Below are 21,823 nucleotides of genomic sequence, written 5' to 3'. Positions count from 1 at the left end.
CAGAGAGAGAGGGAGGGAGAGAGCGATCAGATCTTTCCATGGTTCCCCACCGGTAGCCTTCCTGGGTGATTTGAATCAGTGTAAATGAATCAGGTGTGCGCATGCGTGTGCATGCATGCCGTTTGAGTGTGGCAGAGATCAAACCCCGGCCTCATTAGGACTGTTAATGCCTACTCTTCTCACATCGGCGAGTTGTTCAGAAGAGCTTGTGACAGAGGCTATAACGTCATGCAGTCAATATGGAAATGTGTGTCCAATGCTTAATAATCTCAGCCATGCCCCCGTTCCCATGCGCAGCCATGCCACTTCAAAAAAACAACGCACTCAAAAGGCTGTCATTATCATCGTTGGGGCATCTGGATCGTATGCGCGAGTCTAAAGCTACAGTGTTTTATATTCCTCGGGTTTATATAGTTTTTTGCTGATGGTATGGCAATGTACGATATTTAAGCATTATGCACCTTTCTCTGTCCCCATCACCCCAAACCGCGGGCAGATTGCAAGATCATATATTTTAATGAGACGTTTAATAGCTTTTTAACCCATATCATTAGGGGAATATATACTACGGGCTTGCTCTTTTGGCATTAAACCGAAAGAACTGTTTCTTAATTACGCGGTGTGTAGGACGGGTCACGGGTTGGGGTGTGTATCTGTCTGTGTGTGTCTGTGTTCTGTAATTAGATGGCGATTAAATATTCAGACAGGTTGCTCCCCCTCTCCCCGACCCGGCGGCCATTAACACCACATCACTGTTTAACTAGCTCTGTTGTCAATCACCAGACCCATCCTAAAGAGGCAAATGCCTGGACTGTGGCCTCGGAGTGTAGAGCGGGGGGGGAGTGGCTCTGGATGGGAGTGGTAGAGAAAATGCCCTGGCCAACAGAGATGTTTTTTCTTTCACTCTTGTCCTGGCAAGAGGAACATAGTGCACGAGGAGAAACTGCAACATTTTGTGTTCTACACAGATCGTTTTAATTAGTGCAGGTCTTGCCTGTGTCCCTGCTAGTTTTTATTTGCATTCATTTGCAATGGTTGAATTAATATTTAGTTGGAGAACTCATCCGGTGTGATTACATGTCCCGTTTAATAAAGTGTAGCCTAATATCGTGATTTTTTTTTTTTTCCTCCCCGCACCCCTTTCTTTAGGTCAACGTTTACATGCGGAGTGCGGTAGGCTATAGAGCGCTTATAATAAATGACGAGCTCCGTATTCTAATTGAAAATAATAAGTAGGCTGCAGATAACAGGCTCTCCTAATCTGTGTGTGCCTCAATTTGTATCTTTGGCGGTAATAAAAAAAACAGGAAATTAAGAAAAGCAAGGGGGGAATGGACATCAGGAGCTTTAATGTAATCTGCCTGCAAATCAAATTATTTGACCTCGAAAGCCTAACAATACAAACTCCTACCGGACCGCTGTTAAATATTTAGCACGCGCCCTGTCATGAATACAAATGGCGCGCAAATTAGAATCTACAGGCGTCTGACCCCGGTATCACAACCGGGGAGCGCCCGGTCTCATGCTGCTTTAAATGTTTTAATTACCGGGCGGGCAGGATCCTGCCGCTGCACTTGAAGGACAAGCGAAGATATTCAGTACCTGGTAAACAGCGGTGCTCCCGTGTCGATTATCTCCCTGAATTAAGTCTAAAGTGGGAGATGCGCTGATGATGAGCGCAGTGAATAATGTCAACGAATTGCGGTGCACTTGTCGTTAGGCATATGCCACTTCACTGTACTGTACATTGTGGCTTTATTTTTCAACAAAGCACTTCTTCCCATCATATTAAGTGTATCGCCTAGTTTCTCTGAGAAAGCCTCATATGTTTCTATTGTGCACTGACAGAAGATCATTCACCGTGATTTTGATCTGGTTTGTATTGACCTGTTATCGATCCTGGGGTGGACTCATCACTTGTCGTTTAGTAGCAGTGCTTTACGATGGATCACCTTATTTGTTGTGTTATTATGTTCAATACAATAATGTCCCAAACATGTTGAGGAACATTGCGCTGACAGTTCACCCGGTTTTATGGCGTTTTTGTTTTGTTTCCTGGATTAAAAATGAGCTGTTTCTGCGCTGCTTTTATAGGAAGGAATTCTGGAGATAGAAGACAATGAATTACACATTTATAGGCTACAGAATGTTCCAGTAAACGTTGTCTTTACAGAAACAAAGGGCTTTACTATATCATAGTATATTTATAACTTTTTCCTCTCCTAAATTATGTTTCCTTTGGAGTAAAATTGGTGTCCCCAAGTCGATTCAACTCTGTTCTTCCTTGTGTCCCCATTCAGGTTTGCAGTTATCCCGCATTTAAATGATTAGTTATGCCTGGCTTGTAAGCAGTGAATCAGAGTTATGGACCCAGGGGAAATAAATTTGGCAGAAAATCAGTGTGAGAAGATTTAATTATCACGCTGAGACCTTTTCCCTTGGCTGGGCCAGTGAACCCCAAAACTCTTGCGCTGCTGCTGCAGCCAAATGTTCGCGGACGCCAGCCTTCTCCTCCCAATTTGTTCCCGCGCGCAATGATAAGCCAAGCAATTACTGCTTTATTGATTTTTCATCACCAGAAATTTAAAGTTGATTTTTTTTCCCCCTCTTTGAAAAGGCATGGTGGGTGATTAAGTGACCACCCCCGCCCCCCCCCTCCCACGCCCAACCCCCCAGCCCCGTCCCTCCCTCTGCGATTCAAGGGAAGAAGTAAAGCCGTGTGGTAAATTCTAATAACCCCGGGTCAATCCCTGTTGTTGTTGGATAATGTGATGCCACTGCCTTGCTCTCCGTGTGGGACAGCCGGGGAAGCGACCAAACACAATGTCGTATCTATCGAAATGTTGTTATAAGGATGCATCCCACCGAAACCTGCTCGTAGCCCGATAGCCCACATTTAGACACGAGCTGCCCTCGTGCCTCGGCTATGAGCGTGACACAGGTCAAGCGGGCGGATGATTGACAGCACCCACTCACCCATGCTGCACACAGTCAGTCCGCCCTTCTGCATTAATTAGGTTTCTTTTGGGTCACTGATACCAAAGGAGAGAGCACTGGTGTTGATACTACTGGTTCTCACCTGTGTTATAAATGTGTTTCCTGTTGTTGTGATTCAGGCATTAAAAATGAAATAAATCCAGTGAAATAGTTATTTATATAATATTAAAGCATATAAAATCTATAATCACATTGTAGATGGGATTTAAGGGATTTAAACCTTGACTGTGATCAGACCCGGTATATGATTATTTTGGACTGTGCTGTGTGACAATGTGGGCTGAGGCCCGATGAGGATGTGGTTCTGGGACCTGACTGTGTCTGGACAGGGTCGAAGTCGTGTGGTGCGGTGTGCAAGGAAGAGTGCTCCGGCCCAGCACGGACACAGCTCTGCTGGGGGAGAATTCTCCATGGGTGGCAGCTAGCCATGTGGCCCTGTTAAACCGTTTTTTTATTGTTAGACAGAGTTCATAAATGGTCCTGGAGGCGTGTTTCGCTGTGTACAGCATGTGTGTCTGTGAATGTGTGTTTGTTTGTTAATGTGCGTGCGTGTGTGTGTGTATAGGCCTGTCCTCTGGTCAGGTTTCACTGTGGGAAAGGGGTTTCCTGGGGACCAGGCTGTATGTTTGCGTACAGGCGTGTGCTTCTGTGCATGTGTGTGTGACGCCCTTCTGCGTGCAGGCTGGGGGGGCGGGGGGCTCATTCACACCTCATCAAGTCATAACTGGTGGTCCCTGGCCAGACTGAAGGGGCTGTGGGGGGACATGGGCTGGCAGAGCCGACCGCTGCAGCCGGGTTTGGGTGGCGCTGGGGGACAGAGGGGAAGGGTCAAAGCCAGGGCCTTCCCAACAGGAGGGGGAGGGGCTCCTTGGCTGATGGGAGTTTTCTCCTCAGATTTAAAACAAGTAGTGAGACAGGAATCATGTAAAAAAAAAAAAACTTTCAAATGCGCTTCGAGTGTTTTTATTGAATGCACATTTTAAAACATTGTAGAGAAATTAGGCACGTGCTTATCATTTTTTTTGCAAATGAATACAAACAAGAAGACAGATGTCAACAACACCACGAAAGAAAAAGTTTGAATGTAAAATATAATCTTCCCCCAAAGTCCCATTAAGCCCTTGCTTCCTTCCCACAATATGAAAATGCTGTAATGAAGAATCCAGGAAATCCAAGAAAACGGGAGATTTATAAAAGGTGCATGTGAACAAGCAAATACGCACAACACACACACACGCACGTTAGTTTAAAGTCTTCAGTATGTTGGCAGTATGCTTAGGTTCACAGTAAACTTCTGTTGTTTGGAGACATGGAGATGATTAAATGACAATTGTCTCATTTGAAATAGCTTCTTTCCTTTTTTTTCACCGAAAAAGCCACTCATCATTCCTATTGACCAGTTTCTTGAATGCGTTTTTAGGTCACAGTTTTTTTCCCTGTGTTTCTGTCGTAAGTCCTTCTCTTTCAATAAGGTAAAGTGCAATTGGATGCCAGTAATGTATTAAACGTCTTTAAGTTTATTAGGCCTAGGACAGGGGTCAGTGTAGGGCTGGGTCCTTAATGATTAAACCCCCATCCAGCCCTCCCTAACGCTCACCATGCCAGTGACCTTTTTCTAGTTGACACACTCCAAAGGACCTCCTGATTCTGGCTGGGTAGAACTAGACCGGGCCCCAGCAGGGTGGAGAAAGGAGGGAAACGAGGAATACAAATTGAGAAAGGCAAAAGGAGAAATCAATTATGGAGGGTGGGGGTTGTTGCCATTAACCACAGTGTGTGTGTGTGTGTGTGTGTGTTTCTTGGGTGTGTGTTCGCGTGCGTGCACGCTTGTGATGTTTGTAAATCTTTTTTTCCCGTTTTCCTGGATACTTGATGACGTCATTTTCATTTTAAAGACTGCGCTCCAATTAAGTAATTAGTTGCCCGGGTGTTTCTTTAATTACTGACCTGTTCATAAAAGACATGCTGACCAGACCATGACTGGAAATTGGAAAGCACTGCACCCCAGCTCCCCCCCCCCCCCCGCACACTGTCTCTCTCATATGCACACTTTCACAGAAGCACACATATGCACACTTTCACAGAAGCACACGTATGCACACTTTCACAGAAGCACACGTATGCACACTTTCACAGAAGCACACATATGCACACGTTCAAGTCAATTGATCAGCTTGACTGTAACATTCTACAGTTCAAACAGACCTTTGAATCACCCACACGGTCAGTGAATGGTATTGTAAGGTTACGCTCAGAATGGTTATTCAGTAATGCATGCAGCTACATCCAGGAAGAGGTCTGTTCCTGAAGCCATCATGGTTCAGGCTGTGAAAGCTTCACATTTTAGTGGCATACCGTGACACTGCACAGACACAGGTTGTCTTCTGGCACCCACTCTCTTCCACATGGACAGACACACACACACACACACATCTGGTATGGGTTAAGCCCCAATGCTGTGCGCTCTGAACGTCTCACCATCCTCACCTCTCTGACAGCCACCCAGCTTGACAGGGCCCCGGGTGGACTGATCCATGGCCCCCAGGACCCCTCTCCCATTCACGATGAACAGAAGGACCGTTCTCTGGGTGTCCACATGGATGTGATATTCCTGTGAAGTGCGCTACCCATAGGGGTGTAGTCAGAAGTAGTGCGCAGCATAGGGCATGTGGTGTCATTTGGGACGTCCTGTAATGTGGTCTCTTGTGACACCTTGTTGTATTAGCCCTTTCGATTCCTATTTCACCAGTTAAATATCCAGATGATTTCAGCCGGTTCTGTTTCTCTATGTGTAGTTTTGATTGTCCCGTTTGCTCTGGATCGCTGGAATCCTTTGCTGTTTTGACCTAAGGTTGTGGGCAAATAACTTGACAACTTTGCATTTTTCCTGAATAATTGTATTTCTCATAAATGTGCATGTAATGTATTTTGCTCATGTCATCTTATTGTAGGATTTTCAACATTGCAGAATAAATTATATTAAAAATAAATAAAATGTGACGTGCACAATTATAGATACTTCTGAGCCAGTACATGTTTCCAAAGGCTTTGACTTTTGAAGCCTATTAAGGTAACTGCAGACGAACACCTATTGTAGCCATCATTAAGCTTTCTATACCTTTCTACTGGCAATTTGGCCCACGTTTTTGCAGCAACCTGCTCTAATTCTTTTATGTTCAAGGAGTGCCCTCCTCTGACCTGCTGTTAGGTTTTCTGTATTGCCATGCAGCTTTTATTTTTGTTTTGTCGGTCCAAAGAACAATTCCCCCAGGATTTCGTCTTGTTTAGGATTCTTTTTAAGAAGTGAAATCAGATTTTCTTGTGTCTCCTTTGGGACTGGGGTCTTCCCGTGTTTACCAACGGACCAAATTAGGTGTTCAGAGAAAAGAGCACCATGCCTACAATACATGATGGAGAAGGTTGAATTGTGCTGTGGGCCTTCTGTGTTTCCTCTGATTCTGAGGGTCTTTAATGTGTACACAACATCATTAAATCAGCGTATTATGGAGGTGTTTCGGAGTGGAACGGGAAACGTTGTGTCCAAACACTGTGCGTCTGTGCAAGGTTTCGGGTCTTCCAGCAGGACAACAACCCCAAGCACACATTAAAAGCACCCTGGAAAGGTTCAGCAGTAAACGCTGGACTGTTGTGGAGTGGCCAGTGGAAGTCCTGTTTAACGTCACCTACAAAACGTGTGATAAAAGCTGGGAACAGCAGTTGGTCGAGAGCACTCTTCAAATATGCCTGACGTAGATCAGGTTATCGCTGAGGAATTGGCTTAATCTCCAGTATAAAGGTGTACCAAGCTCGTTAAAGGCTACAAGAATCGTATGTTGGTAGTTATCTTGGCCAGAAGCTGTGAAGACAAGGACTACCTCTGGGGTATCTACTATTATGTCCATGCCATTTTTCTTTATTTTCTGAATTGAAATGGTTGACTCATTTTCTGGAATGTTGAAAGGGTTGGGGGCACCATGTTGTCATGTTGGCTGTATCTATATACTGGGGAATTATGAGAAGCGTGTTTCTGTGTGAGGTCCAGAGGTCTCCACAAGCACAGTAAAACCTGAACTATTAATTCCCGTAAGGTTTTTTGGCTGGTCCCCACTAGGAAAAACTATTTCTGGCTTTGGGGTTAGGTTTACAGTAAAACCTTTATTGTACTTTAAACTTTTTTGGCATAGTGTTCAAATTGGGATTACTTTCAGGTTTACACATTAGTGGTTAGGCGTTTGTGGTTAGGTTATGTATAGGCATAAAGGCTTTTGAGGTTAGGTTTAGGGCAAGGGGATGTGGGACATCGATTTCTGCGTAGGGTTTCAGGTCCTCACCAGGATAGTAAAATAAATGTGGGTGTATAACATGGCTTCATTCCTATCTGATCTCAGGGTACCAGACGGCAGACAGGTGTGGAGTGTCACCTCACTGATTACAGGACTGGGGTTGATGTGGGAGGGGGGGTCGGGCTGGGGGGGGGGGGGTAGTAGATAGGAGGACTGGGCACGTGGCAGCAGTGTCCGACTCTCATTAGGCTCCGTGGTGTTGAGAAAATTCATTAATTACTGGGCCATTTATTGAGTGAAGTGTGAAGATGCTTATCTGGAGACATCCGCCAACCCGCTAAGGGGGGCCCGGGAAGAGGCCGGCCGTCTGTCCTCGGCTATTCTGTCTGGGACGCCGGGTGTCACTTTGGTCGCGGCCCCAAAATTTCTCCGTGTCGGATTACATGGTCCACCTATCCAGCCGTCCGTACGGCCGTCCTGAAATGTTGACGGTTACTGAACACCTTGGTGACAGTCTTGGGCCTAATGTGGGGGACTGGGGAGATGCCCGGAAAGTGATCCTTGGGGTTTACTATGAAGGGGATTCCCTGGGCTGATCAAGACATGACATGATGGGGTACAGGGAAACGTCAGTGTTGTGACTTCTGGGGTCACATTGAAAATGACAGTGATCGGGGGGGGGTGCAGCCAGGGCGGTTGCCGCGGTGATAAGAGGTCACAACGACGGGGCGTTGACACGCGTTGCTTCCCTATTTATGGGCCTGTGTGGTTTGGGGCCGAGGGGATACTGGGTTGATAGGGATCTGCCTCTGTGTGTTGGTGTGCGTGCGTGCATGTGTGTGTGTGTGTGTGTGTGTGTGTGTGTGTGTGCGTGGTCCCGTGGGGACTTCACGGCTGTGGCAGCATCATTAGAGCAGGTCGGCCACCTGCTGTGGTCCTGGGCGGTCCTGCCTCCCTCAGGGACATGCTGGGGACATCTGGCCCAGGCTGCCCCGGGTACAAGTAGTGTGAACCTCCAGCGACATGGGCCAGCCTGAACAAAATAGCACAACACTGCACAGCCGCAGAACCCAGTCTGTCACCAATATTGTACATCACAGCAGAACACAACAATACAGTGTTACACAATATCACTCAACAACGTGATGTAACACTACAGCACAACAGGGATGTCTTCTTAGTGCTCTTTGTGTTGGTCCTCCAGTGCGTCTGTGTTCCTCTTCGGAGTGTTAAATGCTATGTATCCCTCTATTGTGTTGGGGTTGCTGGTTGGATGGCGTGGTTGGTCAATTAATCTAGAGTGTTGGATCAAGTCATCTGGAGTGTTGGATCAAGTCATCTGGAGTGTTGGATCAAGTCATCTGGAGTGTTGGATCAAGTCATCTGGAGTGTTGGATCAAGTCATCTGGAGTGTTTGGTCAAGTCATCTGGAGTGTTTGGTCAAGTCATCTGGAGTGTTTGGTCAAGTCATCTGGAGTGTTTGGTCAAGTCATCTGGAGTGTTTGGTCAAGTCATCTGGAGTGTTTGGTCAAGTCATATAGAGTTGTTGGTCAAGTCATATAGAGTGGTTGGTCAAGTCATATAGAGTGGTTGGTCAAGTCTTATAGAGTGGTTGGTCAAGTCATCTATGGTGGTAGTTCCAGTCATCTATAGGGGTGTATTAAGTAATCGATGGTTGTTGGTAAATTCATCTAGAGTAGTCGGTCAACTCAACCATGGTGATTGGTCAAGTCATCTTTGGTGTTTGGTTAAGTCATCCATGGCGTTCGGTCAAGTTAACCGTGGTGTTCGTTCAAGTCATCCATGGTGCCTGGTAAATTAATCTTTGTGCTTTTTATTGATTGATTTAAGGACAGTGATTTCTTTTATTTTATCTATTTATCTTCAGCGTCTTTTTCTTCCATTTCAATGAACACTATTATTTTTTCCTTCCTCCCTCTTAATCTCTCTGTGTTTTGTTCTCTCTCCATCACGATATCTCCCTCTCTCTCTCGCTCCTTCACCTCCCCTCATTGAGATGTCATTTGTCAAGGCTGAACCGGCCGGCAGGCAGCAGGGTATTAGTTATGCAAATATTGACGTGGCGCTTTGGCCTGGTAGCTATCAATTGAAATCAGCAAATCGATGGGCCTAATAGCTCCTCATTACGCACTTGATGCATTTTCAGGGCTAGCATCGGAAGCTGTCAGCGCTCCCTAATCAATGCAGTCCAAAACCATTATCTGACCATGGGCCCATACACCTTTGGAATATTGGCCTTTTTCTGTTCTCACTTTTTTCTGGGATCGGCTGTGTATTTTAATGGATCTGTGCCTTGAAGACAGAAACACATGAGGATGTGTAGGCTCAAATACAAATGTGTACACCCGCGCAAACGCACCAGCGCAGGTTTGGTTTGTACTGATAGCTAGGTTAAATCACTGGGAATCATTTGGGAATCATAGATAGGCCATAGATTTGTCTTTTTGCTTAAATGCAGGTAAATTAACTTGAATGTTCTTACGATTATCCGTAACTCCAGCATGTGTATATGGATTGCTACTGTATGTATAGCTTTTTTTAGAATTTAATTCACCAACCACTCAATTTAGGTCTGTTTCTCTCAGTATGAAAGGAGCTGGCAAATGTAGCAGCAGAGCTAACAATATGCTAAAAATAATCTCCAAAATGTATGCAGAGATAATATAGTATCCTACAGTTCTATTGGTCCTGGCTAAATATGAAAATGTCCTTATTTCCAAATCTTATAGTATCACTTTAAAACGTGTTTATGTGAGCACTGTTTTAACAGTCAGCCTGTTGGTTGGAATATAGATTGTTGGGTTCCCGATCACCTGAACATTATCTAGGTATGAATGTTTTAGGACTAAAACGATCAATGTTCTTCCAGTGTGATTTAAACTTACACCCAGACCCAGTGATGTAACATCATGTTCAGGCCTCCAGAAGAAGCACTTTGAAGCGGGAGGAAGTGCTACAGTTTTTCCGTGCAGAGCTATCTCTATGCCCCTCAGCTGTGAGGGAAACAGAGTGTTTGATGCCTGGCGAGCAGTGCGTTCTGGGTATTTAACTTAGCGCAGGGTTACATAAACAACAATAGCAACCCACAGGTAGGCCGAGACGCAAGGAATCCACCAGAAGGAAGAACGTTCCTGGGTTCCTTGGCATGCCAGCGGTGGGCAGAGATGCCACTCAGCCCTGGAACCAGGTACCGTCTCCATGCACTAATGAAGTGGGAAGGAAAAGAGACGAAAGATGGAAAGACTAGATGGTGCGTGTGTGTGTGTGAGTATGAGTGTGAAAACGTCCATCATTGTGTGTGTGTGTGTGTGTGTGTGTGTGTGTTGGATGGTGGGACTGGTGCTGTGGGGCCAGGCGTGGATATATCATTGGAGGCGAGGGTTATTGGAAATGCGGGGAGATGAAAGACAGAAGAAGCCAGTAATTGCCTTAAAGATCAGACTACAAAGCATTACTTTGGAATTTACAAGGCCAGCCGGCTACAAAAGAGCGGGTAATTTATGAGCTCAGCGTAAAAGAATAGCATAATTGCATTAAAAATGTATGCTAATGAGCCCTAAAATGAGGAAGGTGGTTATTATAAAGGTTTGTATTCATCTTCCCTGGCTCGAATGATGGCTAGTGGCTTGATTAATGGCTTAATTTCTATCAATTAGCGGGCAAAAAAAAAAAAAAAACTCCTGCGAGACGAGCCCCTAAAATGAGCCTTGAATTACGTATCTCCTCTGCAGTGCTTAGAGGAAGTGGGAGGGCAGGGGGGGTGAAGGGTGAGGGAGACGGGTGAGGGAGACGGGGGGGGGGGGGCTATGGCAGTGAGTCCGGACGCTGATAAGGGACTGTGTGTCTGTCCCACTGAGCGAAAACATTTGAAAGATGTATTTTGAACTGTTCTACGTCCTCTTCAGCGTCCTTTACTCAGCGGTGCCTGTCTCTGCCAGTGTGTGACAGTTTCAGTTGTTGTTGTGCGGGAATATGTGTTTTTAATGATATGGGTTGCGGTGTGGACCACCAGGATCATGGAGGAGCCCAGCTGTAGTGGCCGCCAATCCGACCGGAGCCGGCTCGGGCCAGCCTACTGGATTAAATTACTGCCATCATGTCAACAGGCATGTCTTCTGCCCTTTCCCCTCACTCACATTTTAAATCTCTCATTTTAATGTCGCCTTTAGGGTGCTTTCTCCCTTTGTCTTTCTGCAAATAGAATTCCAAGGCACCTCTAAACCTTTAATTTGTGAGCGACCCCAACGTAACACAGTTATTTTCCTTTATTTGCTCGGCACAACAAGCGCCATCGTAATTTAGCTCTCGCGGTAGTGCACTCAATTACTGGAATTAATCAGTAGCAGCAATATATTCAGCTCTGGCTGCTACTGATTGACAAACTGTGGAGCAAAGTCACATTTACAAGAGACCGCCTACCCTGGCACTGTGGAAATGAGTTGTCAAACAGCGCCCTCCTCTGTTCGGTTTCTGCAACTGCAGTATAATTGACACTTTCTCCATCGCTCTCTCACTCTCTGACACACACACAGACACACACAAACTTTCTGTCCCGGATGGCTCTGGAAATCTGCTTTATTTCATTGGTTTCTTTGATTTTCTTTCCTTTCTCCACCCTCTTAATCAATGAAGTAGACAAACAGCTATTTAGAGAGAACAATACGCTATTGATTCCCGGTTGCTCTTCAGGACGCCTTTGGACTAATTTTGGTAATGAGTTTGCAAGTGAGTTTTCGGCTCAATACACACATTTAACACACACACACTAGTACTCACATACAAGCGTGCACCGCCTTGCAGGCAGATCAATCTCTAGACATTGTTCGGCTCATTATAACAAGTGAATACAAGGATGAAGAATGAAAGGTCTCTCGATATGGTCCAGTTTATTGATCGTTCTGTTTAGACGCCCCACCACTTCACTCAGAATGCTAGTATGACCATTTAAAAGACCACTCCACTATTTTGACTTATTTTGTGTTTATTATAATTGAATACTGTCTACAGAATCATACTGTCGTACATTTGGTGTGCATTTAGTTGGCCTTGTTTTCTAGTCTTTTTTTTTTTATCTCTCTCCATCTCGCTTTCTTTCTTTCTGTCTCTCTATTTCTGTTTATCTCTCTCCCCCTTTCATCTCCGCCAGACAAACAGCCAGTGATGTGGTGACAATCTAGTCAACCCGCTGAATTAATTTGCCGGATAATGTGTCAATATTAAATATCAACTTTGACCTGCCGGGCTCTTCCCTCTCAGCTTTTCGGCCGGGCGGCGTATTGATTTTTGTCCTGTCTGTAGCTCGGCCGGCCCTCTCTCTCCAAGTCCATTATTTTAGATTTTCCTATGAAATACATATCTTTTCCACTGACATCTGACAAACAGCATATGGAAGTCATTTTATCTACCAATAATGTGTTTGTCAAAAAGTATGAGTCTTTAATGGGTTCTCTGGGCCTCCTCCATCCCCTCTCCTGCCCGCCTGCCCGACGGGCTGTCATTGATATATCTGGGCTGATAGGGTGTGGTATGGTGCGGTGTCCTTTATTAAGACTCTTACTTCAGAGGACAGAGAGGTGGTGTAGGTGGGGTGTGCTATGAGAGGCCTAAGACGTGTGTGCGCGTGTGTCCTTTATTAAGAATTTTACCTCCGAGGGCAGGAAGGTGGATTCATCGATCACTGATTGAAAAGTATGATTCACTGCACACACACACACACACACACACAGTGCTCCGTGCAGATCCCGTGGCTGTCATGTGAAGGACAGGCCAGTGTCTCCAGGAGGATATTGGGCCGGCACTCACATTGTACATCTAGCCACGAATTCAAGGTAATAAGTATTTTTGGAAAGGCTGTTCTCGGTTCTGTCTTCCTCGTGCTACAAGAGAGACTGTCAGAAATGGACAGCTTAATTCCAGTTGTCAGTCACTTTTCCTGTTCTCAAAGTAAATATAAATGAATGCTAAGTTTTCTTAACAACATTGTCCCCCTACTTTGTTTTCCCTCACTGTGTGTGTGTGTGTGTGTTTTTGTGTGTGTGTCTGTGTGTTTGTGTGTGTGTGTGTCTGTGTGTCAGTTTGTCTGGAACAATACTTGGTTGACAAGCATTAAAAAGTAGATTTCCTATTTTTCAACTAATAAATATAAAACAAAGTAGTATGATAAAAAGTGTAAACATTTTGAAAATTGTTTTACCATTTCTACATCTCCTTTGTTGTGCTTTTATACAGCCCTTGAATTTGGCCTCAGTTAAAGTACAGCTTAATTTTAAATGTTTTTAATTCATTTTGACAAAGAATTAGTTTTTCCACAAGGCAATTTGTTGGGCATGCTGACATTTTCCACGGAGAAGCATTTTCATGTAAAATGAATCACACCAAAATAAAATTAAATGGATGCTAATATGGGAGGGTTAAAAACGTCCAATATTTTGATGAATTCATAATCAGAAAATGTCTCCTCTGGTGATGTCTCCTATACTTCCTGGTGAACAAGAACCCTCCAACCACAACACATAATAACTTGTTTTAACTTTTACAATATTGAGTCACACTGTTGGACATCATTTTGTCTCCATGAATACATTTAATTATAACTTTTAAAAATCCTTCTCACAGCATGATGTGGATTGCCGAGAGGATTCCCAATTATTCTTTTTTTCATTCAATTCTTCTGAAGTTTGGGAGCAGTAACATCATAGGAAACTTTAGCTGAAATGTTTGATATTAAATGTTTATTCATTGTATGAGGCTTTAGATTATTCTAACTAAGTTTCTTCTAAACCATTTAATAAAGACTTTTCACAATTTAAAATAATGTATGCATGTTTTTGACACACTGGAGCGTCAAATATGTTTGTGTTTGTTCGTGATCGTGCATGGAACGTAACTGCATATGTGCATGTATGTTTAACTTTTTTTTTTTTTAAAATGAAAGTGTGTGTGCTCTCATTTGTTTGCGCTTGTGTGTGAAGCTTGTTTTGCTGTGCCTCTCAGCCGTACCAAATAAAAGCGGTGGCAAATATTCATTTATTCATTAAAAGAGGCCCAGGAATATCTGTTGTGACAGTTTCTCTGCTAGTTAATGGATGAATTGAATTCCTGTTGCTGGCTCACTGAGTCTTAGGTGTGTGTCTGTGTGTTTCTCTGTATTTTGACATTAGATTTTGCTTATCTCTGTCTTTGATGAAAATCCAAAATATTCTGTAATAATAGTTCAGTAATAATAGTTCACTATTTTTAAATGTGTTCTCCTTCTAGGCTGACGTTTTCCTAAATATACTCTAATTCTCCGGTGCATCCCAAATGCACACCTCTTTTAGCCTGAAGGAATCCAAAGTAGTGCATTATGTAGACAATAGGGTGCCGTTTGGGACTTCTCCCTCATATGATCTTCTCTGTTGTTGTTGTTTGTCCTCAGTGTCCTGCCCCCCACCCTGACCCCTGTCAGAACCCCCTAGCTCTCCCCCCAGAAATATCTAACATATGATCACATTAGAGATTTCTGAGCAGGTGCCAACCAGCATTACTACCAGAGAAGCTGGACAGAGTCAAGCATCCTAAATGTAATAAGTTCACTTCTCCTGATGTTCCTGCTGTGTCTTACTTGAAGATGGCTACCAGATCCCAGGGAGGGACCACTCCCCCCATAAGGCCGCTAACCTCTCTGTCTTTGTGTGTCTGTTTCTAGAGGGGACCTCGCTGGCCGAGCAAGTGCGAAGGATAAAGGACATTGAGGCCATCGAGAACGAATCCTTTGTTCCCCAGGCTTTCAAATCAACCCGAGACAGTGTCAAGGTGCGTTTTCTCTCTCTGTCCTCCGTGCGCTTCTTTCTTCCCCTTATTTGATTTCCCTCCCCCTCCAGTTTTATTCCATTTGTCCGAGGGCAGCTTCCGGACCCAAATGAAACCATTCCAATTCAATGTCGTTTGCTCCGTGCGTTTGTTGGGGCAGGGGAGAGGGTCCTGGCCGGGGCTGTTTTTGATCTGCTCCCACCACAAAAGCCGCCGCGGCACTGGGCCTCTCCCTGTGTCTCGGCCCAGGCAGCAGCCAGCCACAGAAGCACCGAGGTCATTATTGAAATGCTCCTGTCTGGGAAAACGTGTAGGATATTAGATTTGTTGGCAATCATTGGCGATCCTGGGAGGGTTAGGACAAAAGGTGACAGTACAAGTGGAGCAGCTTGATAGATGGCATCAGGCACTGGGACTTGGGCCCGTCTCCGTGTCACTGTGTCTGTTTCCCTCTTTAATTCTCTTTCCGTCTCTCGCTTTCTATCTTTCCATCTCTGTCTCGCTAATTCTCTCTCTTTCTCTCTCTTGCTCATTTTCTCTCGTTTTTGTACACTTATCTCCTCTCACGCTCTCTCTCTCCCTCGTTCTCTCTTCTGCCATTCTGCTCTGTCACTCCCTCGCTCTCTGTACCTTTTCCTCTCCTCTCGTCCTCCTTCGTCAGGACTCCGGCTTGCCTGTGAGGTCATTCAGTGAGCCGGATCCACGGAAGAATGTGACGGTTTCTGGTTGTCCCACCTACCTCGGGTTTAAAGCGCGGATCTTAGTTGGGTCTGTCTGGATGGGAGCATGTGCTAAATGACCAAAGTGGAAACGTAATAGAGGCACTCCTGTGTCTCTAACCTTGTTCACCAGAGGCCCCCGGGGGGGCCAAACACCTACAGCCCTCTCCACTTAGCACTCAATTAGCCCGTGATTTACACCCAGCCAGTTAAAATAGAGGCTGTAATGAAATAATGTGGATACAAGGTGTGGGGAGGGGGTGACCCCACTCTCCTGGTTCCTAACCCCCTTCCATTCCACCTGGAGTCTCCACACACGTGCACACACGTGCACGCACTTACACTAACAACCTCATCAGCTATAAGAAGTGTTAAACAAAGGCGTAGACACACACACACACAGACAGACAGCTCAGAGAAATCCAGGCAGTACTGGCAAAGTGAGACCAACACCAACACTGCCATCTCCTGGACATCCATGAAACAGTTTTGCCTTGCATTCCTCTGCACGTGTTAATGAAAGCAGCATGTTTTGTGCTTTTTGCCAGACAGTGTGATGTCAGAAATGAGAAGAGATGGCCAGGTAGTCCACTAGTCTAACCAGGAAATCGGGAAAACCGGGGAATTTGGGGGAGGAATGTCAGAATGAGTTTTGCAGCTCCAGTGTGATATTACATGAGATGACATTCTGTGTGTCTTCAGACAGAACCAGTGGATGTGAAGCCGGAACCAGACGACACACCTCTGCTCCTTCCAGACATCAGCTCCCTGCCCACCGCAATACGCTACAACGACAGTGATTCTCTAGCTCACCCCAGTGTAAGTCGTCTCACACCCGCGCACGGGCATCAGTGGCTGGGCAGGGAGAACTCCGGGTCCTTTACTTTCTTACCCTCCAACTTTCTCAGACACACACACCCAGCCACCCACCCCCCCTCGCCCTCCCCACTACAACACTGAATATCCATTCACACAGAGTCAGGCCTTAGGATAGGAAATGAAGCCTAGCTGTAATCTCTGTCTGCTCTGTGACCCCCCCCCCCACCCCCCTCCTTGGCAGAGCTGTGCGGAGTCATTTATCTCCCGGCGGGGGGAAAGTGAGTTAGCCCTGACGCATGCAGATCAACCCACGACAGCCTGATCTATGGCAGCAATATGCCCTAGGCGGGGAAGAGCCAATCAGGAATAATGATTCCCCATTACCCCTTCTGTAGATAGTGTCATCTCAAACTGGTTAGCGCTGTGCCACCACAGGGCCTGGGCCGGTGGGGGTGGGGGGGGGTGGGGGGGTGCTGATCTAGTCATTGTGTCGAAGCGAAGATAACACACAGTGAACGCGGCGCACCCCACATGGTGTGTCAGGCCTTACATGAGTGAGTGAGTGAGTGAGTGTGTGTGTGTATGTGTGTGTGTGTGTGTCGTCGTGTTTAAGGCGAGAGTTAAGTGATTCACAAGCCCGTTACACAACAGACAGGGCATATTTAGCTCTCCTGGGCCGTCACACGCGTCCTGGATAAATGGAGCGTCATTATATGAACACAGGGACGCTGCATATGAGGAGATGGAAATGGTGGTTCTCTCAAATGGTTTGTTTCTGTCACACGAGCCTTGCTTGTCAGTGGAAGACATCCGTGGATGTTGGGGGGGGGTTATACTGTGTTACTGGGTTGAGTCCCTGCCTGTATAAAGTTACGATAACGTTCATTGGCTTGGCTAATTATCTTATCGAGACAGAGATAATAGGCCTCTTACTACAGCTCTACTGGAACCCAGATTGGGTAGGGAACCCTCGGTTCCTTGCAGGTGGAGCGCCGATAGGTCTCTCAGCAGGTGGAATAAAAGCCTGCGAGTCGGGGTCGGGGGTCACATTTCGTATTTTGCGGTTCTGGGACGCTTTATATAAAGACAAAACAGATGTCAGATGTGGGATCGATAATCAGCTACGAAGCAGTGAGGAGATGGAGCACAACTGTCCCTTCCCCCTGTGGTAATATAATCTGCCGCTAGGTGGTAGCCTGACTAACTTCTATAGGAAACTTAGAAATGTCTAGTTAACGTTAACAAAAACAGCGTTAATGAAAGATTATCGTGAGTGAAAAAACTAACCGCCGCGTACACAGGCTCCACGAAACGTACCCCTTCAAGAATATTAACCGTTAAACTTCTGATTATTAACTCGGATTTCTGGAACGTTGCATTACTGACGTTTAGCGCGCTGCACATAAAAGAAATACTTGACTCTAGTCACTTCATATGCTGGACATTCTCCCATGTGGTCCACCACAGCTAATCATTCCTAGTAGGACCCAGTTATGGCAAACCGGGTTCAAATAGTGATGTGATTTCTTCTAGCTTTCACGTGAGCCTGTCCGAAGTGCCCAGAATGCATGATTTGCCCTTTTGGAACGTATCCATTGGATTCGCTGTGGCAGCCGCGTGGCACCCGTCTGAAGCCGGACCGGCCATCCTGGTGTTCCTGGCACTATGCCCCGTGAGGCACCCCCTCAGTCAACCCAGGTCTGTGGCTGGCTCATGGTTCTGGCCGTGTGCCGAGTTGGGGTCAGAGGTGGTTCAGAGGGTGGTGCTCACACCTGTGTGTGTGTGTGTGGTGTTTCATGACCATTGTGGCAGGTATTTGTGCCGCCGGCCCAGAGGGGTGCTATAGGTTTGACGTATCCTGCGAAACGGCACGCTGGGTGCTAGGAGAGGTGTCACCGCACAACGCTGTCACAGAGCGCTCAGCTATTACTTCCACATCCCACGGCCCTAAAAACAGACACACACACACGTTGCTTTTTTCTATCCTCGTGGGGACTAGAAATCCATGTTCCTCATCTCCTAATCTCAGTAACTAAACATTGATGCCTAAACAGAATCTAATCATAATGTCTTACTAAACCTAAAAGTAACCCCGATGCTGACACTCAGTTGTAGGTTTTACCCTACACCTAACCCGTAAGACGGAAATAGCCTTTTTTGTAGCAGGGACCTGGCTTCTGAGGACCAATTTGTCCGGTTTTACTATCTTTGTACTCACACACATTAAATACATCTAGACTGCATACATCTAGACTGCATACATCTAGACTGCATACATCTAGACTGCATACATCTAGACTGCATACATCTAGACTGCATACATCTAGACTGCATACATCTAGACTGCATACATCTAGACTGCATACATCTAGACTGCATACATCTAGACTGCATACATCTACACGGCATACATCTACACTGCATACATCTACACTGTATATATCTAGACTAAATACTCTCCTGACAGTAGTAATGTTCCACTAATGTAGGAATATACATGGATTGAAGTTTAGCATAGATTGTTTCAGGCTCTTAGCCATTTCCCTCACTCTGTGCTTCAAATGTTTTTATTATTGATCTCACATTAAACAAAGAGAGTTATACAGAAATCAGGTGCATTCTTGTTTTGTTAAAAACAAAAATGTATCCCTCCCTTACCCAACCACACATTTGCCCCCTTTGAATTACAGACAGACATTCGTGTAATATCACTCATCACCCTATCATGTTCAAGTTTTTGGTGGGATCTGTTATTTGGTCCTAATGTGTCTATCAATTTTCTATCCTTCTGTGTCCATCCTCCAGTTGTTCCTGGACAAGGAGAAGGCTGAGGAGATGTGGCTTAACAGACTGGTGTCCCTCCGCCAGGAGAGGCTCATGGGAAGTCCTGTGCCCTGATTGAACGTGTGGCTCCATGTCCCTAAACGTTTTAATGTGCCTCCCCCTGCACTGAGGGGTCACTGCTTTTTGTTGGAAAACTACAAAGGGTCTGTCTTTTGTTTTGTAGTCCAAATGTGTAATTAAAATATACAAGAAGGTACACAGAAAAGTGTACTGTCTGTTGGATGTAACATTGGTTAATTGTGTTTAAGCTCATTTAAAACTCTTGTGTGCTTTAGTGAAGGGTCATTATGAATACGCTGACTGGTGTTTTGTAGAATATTTCAGCTTGATATTTGTCAGTCAGTCTTGTGCTAGAAGGATCAAATATTGTTGTGGTCTTGAGGAAACTTATTTTTTAAAATGTTTGTAATAAACTTGAGGGTGAAAAAAATCTGTGTGTCTTTCTTCCAAGTTTCAGAAGGAAAGGATATTCCATAACTAAGTCACTTAGTTATGATGCTGACATATCTCCCTTCACATGACACAGAGTTTAGCGGTCTGTGTTCCTGGCTGGTCATTGGGGTGGATGGTGGCTTGGTACAACCTAGTCTCATGTCAGCTTGGTTTATTGGTTACAAACACATGGGTGAAATAGCAAGTGTAGTAAAATGATTTATTTCCAAATTCAGCTACTGTACTGAAAAAAAAAGTCTTATGAAGAGGTATGTACGCCTGCTGGATTTTTAGCTCTTTCATATTTGGACACATGGATAAGAAATGCCCACCACATACAGTGATGAAGGTAACCCAAATAAACAAATCACACAAATTTTACTTTTAAAATATATAATCACCAAAAAATACCTGATTAGAAAATATTTTCCCTCAAGAAAGATTATTAATGCCCCTGACTTTGGGAAGGCTCACAAAGCCATTTGATTCAAAGTACCTCATTCCATGACGGATCAAATAAAAATGAGATAATTACGTCCATACATAGGACAGGTCTTCCCACCAAATTCAGCCCAGTTGCTCACCGAACGATGCTCATAGAAGTCTTTAAGACCCCCAGGGTAACATGACATCCAGGGATCTACAGGAAGTCTTTAATAACCCCAGGGTAACATGACATCCATGGATCTACAGGAAGTCTCTAAGAACCCCAGGGTAACATGACATCCAGTGATCTACAGGATGTCTCTAAGAACCCCAGGGTAACATGACATCCAGTGATCTACAGGATGTCTCTAAGAACCCCAGGGTAACATGACATCCAGTGATCTACAGGATGTCTCTAAGAACCCCAGGGTAAAATGACATCCAGGGATCTACAGGAAGTCTTTAATAACCCCAGGGTAAAATGACATCCAGGGATCTACAGGAAGTCTTTAATAACCCCAGGGTAACATGACATCCAAGGATCTACAGGAAGTCTTTAATAACCCCAGGGTAACATGACATCCAGGGATCTACAGGAAGTCTCTAAGAACCCCAGGGTAACATGACATCCATGGATCTATAGGAAGTATTTAAGAACCCCAGGGTAACATGACATCCAGGGATCTAAAGGAAGTCTCTAAGAACCCCAGGGTAACATGACATCCAGGGATCTAAAGGAAGTATTTAAGACCCCCAGGGTAACATGACATCCAGGGATCTACAGGAAGTATTTAAGAACCCCAGGGTAACATGACATCCAGGGATCTATAGGAAGTATTTAAGAACCCCAGGGTAAAATGACATCCAGGGATCTACAGGAAGTCTTTAATAACCCCAGGGTAACATGACATCCAGGGATCTACAGGAAGTATTTAAGAACCCCAGGGTAAAATGACATCCAGGGATCTACAGGAAGTCTCTAAGAACCCCAGGGTAACATGACATCCAGTGATCTACAGGATGTCTCTAAGAACCCCAGGGTAAAATGACATCCAGGGATCTACAGGAAGTCTTTAATAACCCCAGGGTAACATGACATCCAGGGATCTACAGGAAGTCTTTAATAACCCCAGGGTAACATGACATCCAGGGATCTACAGGATGTCTCTAATAACCCCAGGGTAACATGACATCCAGTGATCTATAGGAAGTATTTAAGAACCCCAGGGTAACATGACATCCAGTGATCTATAGGAAGTATTTAAGAACCCCAGGGTAACATGACATCCAGCGAAGGTGCTTACGAGCAAGAAGTCGAACGCCACGTGCTGGGACGTGGAGTGGGTTAGGTGCCGAGCTGCCACAATAAGTCACCAGAGCATGACGAGACAGCCTTGGGTGAAGCTGAACCAAATGTATGCCTCCTAATGGAGTTGTGCATTCATGTGTGGACATGTAGCCCTTGGGGGGGGGGTGGGTCAGATGGGACTT

General features: G+C 45.2%; 1 protein-coding gene across 4 annotated transcripts in view; it reads left to right on the top strand.

The window, feature by feature from the left end:
* Positions 1-19,904, top strand: part of rsrc1 (arginine/serine-rich coiled-coil 1) — a 150,042-nt gene extending 130,138 nt beyond the window's left edge. For all 4 annotated transcript variants that reach the window (XM_029122713.2, XM_029122702.2, XM_029122701.2 and 1 more), the window contains 3 exons: positions 14,989-15,095; positions 16,514-16,630; positions 19,436-19,904. In XM_029122713.2, coding sequence (XP_028978546.1) covers positions 14,989-15,095; positions 16,514-16,630; positions 19,436-19,528 — 317 coding nt within the window. In that variant the 3' untranslated portion in view covers positions 19,529-19,904. The remainder of the gene's footprint in view (positions 1-14,988; positions 15,096-16,513; positions 16,631-19,435) is intronic.
* The last annotated feature ends 1,919 nt before the right edge of the window (positions 19,905-21,823 follow it).

This window comes from Esox lucius, chromosome 1 (genome assembly GCF_011004845.1).
Source record: "Esox lucius isolate fEsoLuc1 chromosome 1, fEsoLuc1.pri, whole genome shotgun sequence".
NCBI lineage: Eukaryota > Metazoa > Chordata > Actinopteri > Esociformes > Esocidae > Esox > Esox lucius.
Note: the sequence above shows the minus strand (reverse complement) of the source record. Positions and strands in the feature narration are given on the sequence as shown.